The sequence below is a fragment of the Lipotes vexillifer genome, unplaced genomic scaffold (genome assembly GCF_000442215.2).
Source record: "Lipotes vexillifer unplaced genomic scaffold, Lipotes_vexillifer_v1.1 scaffold216, whole genome shotgun sequence".
Lineage (NCBI taxonomy): Eukaryota > Metazoa > Chordata > Mammalia > Artiodactyla > Lipotidae > Lipotes > Lipotes vexillifer.
The window spans coordinates 3667533-3668772 of NW_006779100.1; the positions used below are offsets into that span (position 1 = coordinate 3667533).

General features: G+C 70.5%; 1 protein-coding gene across 3 annotated transcripts in view; it reads right to left on the reverse strand.

Moving 5' to 3' along the window:
- The window catches only part of GIT1 (GIT ArfGAP 1), a 15703-nt gene extending 14469 nt beyond the window's left edge, over positions 1-1234 (reverse strand). For 2 of the 3 annotated variants that reach the window (XM_007452445.1, XM_007452444.1), the window contains exon 1: positions 1000-1234. In XM_007452445.1, the coding sequence (XP_007452507.1) occupies positions 1000-1051 (52 nt within the window). In that variant the 5' untranslated portion in view covers positions 1052-1234. The remainder of the gene's footprint in view (positions 1-999) is intronic. The other variant, XM_007452446.1, reaches the window with a different exon arrangement.
- Between the last annotated feature and the right edge of the window lie 6 nt (positions 1235-1240).

Sequence of the window (1240 nt, forward strand, 5' to 3'; positions counted from 1 at the left end):
GCTGAACCCCATCACTGGCAGTGTCCTCCCACATCAGAATGGAGCAGCCTCTCTGGGTCACTGATCCTCACTTCCTCAGTAGGTCAGGGTGGGGTTTACATCAGCCTGGACCTGACTCTGCTGGGAAGGAGAAGGGAAACACCACGGTAAATATAGCCAAGAGGCAGGCCAGGAAGCCAGGTGGATCCCAGGAATCTAGGCACCCCTCGGCACTGCTCCCTACCCATTTCTGGCCAGACTGAGCTAGGGGATGGGGAGGGGTCTGTGCCCATGCTGGGGTAACGCCAAGCCCACCTTCCAAGTAGGCCTTACTGGAACCCAGTAAAAGCTGTCTCGTTGCTCCCAGTCACCAGGCCTGGGGACGCCTCGGGGGAAGATGCCCAGGCTCGTGGTGGCCCTGAACACCAGGCCCTGCGAGGAGCCTTGGGAACCCGGGGCAGGGAGTCCTAGGAGTAGCCACCCCATCATCTGCTCCCGAGGAAACAGTATCCAGGCCCCCCTGGCCCATCTGCCCAGCTCTCTGCCCCTTGCCCTCCGCCACCCCAGCGGGCGCGCAGACCATGCGAGCAGCAGGTGCAAGACGCGGGGGTGGCACTGAGATGACACAAAACCACACTCGCCCCCACTTCCTAAACCCGGCCGGCCTCTGCCACAGCCCTCCTGCCACCCCAGGCTGGCGCTTCCGTTTGGATACTGAGATGGAAGGGGGGGCAGCCAACTGCCCTCCTCCCTCATACTGAGGGGTGGGAGGCGGCGCCGGGAATGTCCTTCCTCGCCGGTCCACGGACGCAGGGAAACAGCGGCCCCCCAGGCCTCCCTCCCGCCAAGGACGCGGCTCCGCAGTGGCCCGGGCGGGGGCCGAGACCGGAGGCCGGAGGCCGCAGCCCCCGGCCCGGCCCCGCCCCGCCCTCCGGCCCCGCAAAGCGCTCCCGCCAGGCCCCGGCGCCCGCCCGGCGGTGCCTCGGTGAGCGGTCCCGCCCCCGGCCCGGCCCCGCTTACCCGGAGCGCTGCAGTCCGCACACACCTCCGCTCGCGGCCCCTTCCGGGACATCCTCAGCGGCGACGCGGCCGCAGCCCTCTGGGCCAGCGTGGGGGGCGCGGGCGGCGGGCCCGGGCGGCGACGGCCCCTGCAGCCCGGCCCAGCTCCGGCAAGGCCTCGGCTAGGCTCCGCGAGCCTGGCCAACCGTCCGCCCCCGAGGCTGGCCCGGAACCCGCCGTGCCCGCCCGCCCGCTCGCCCCC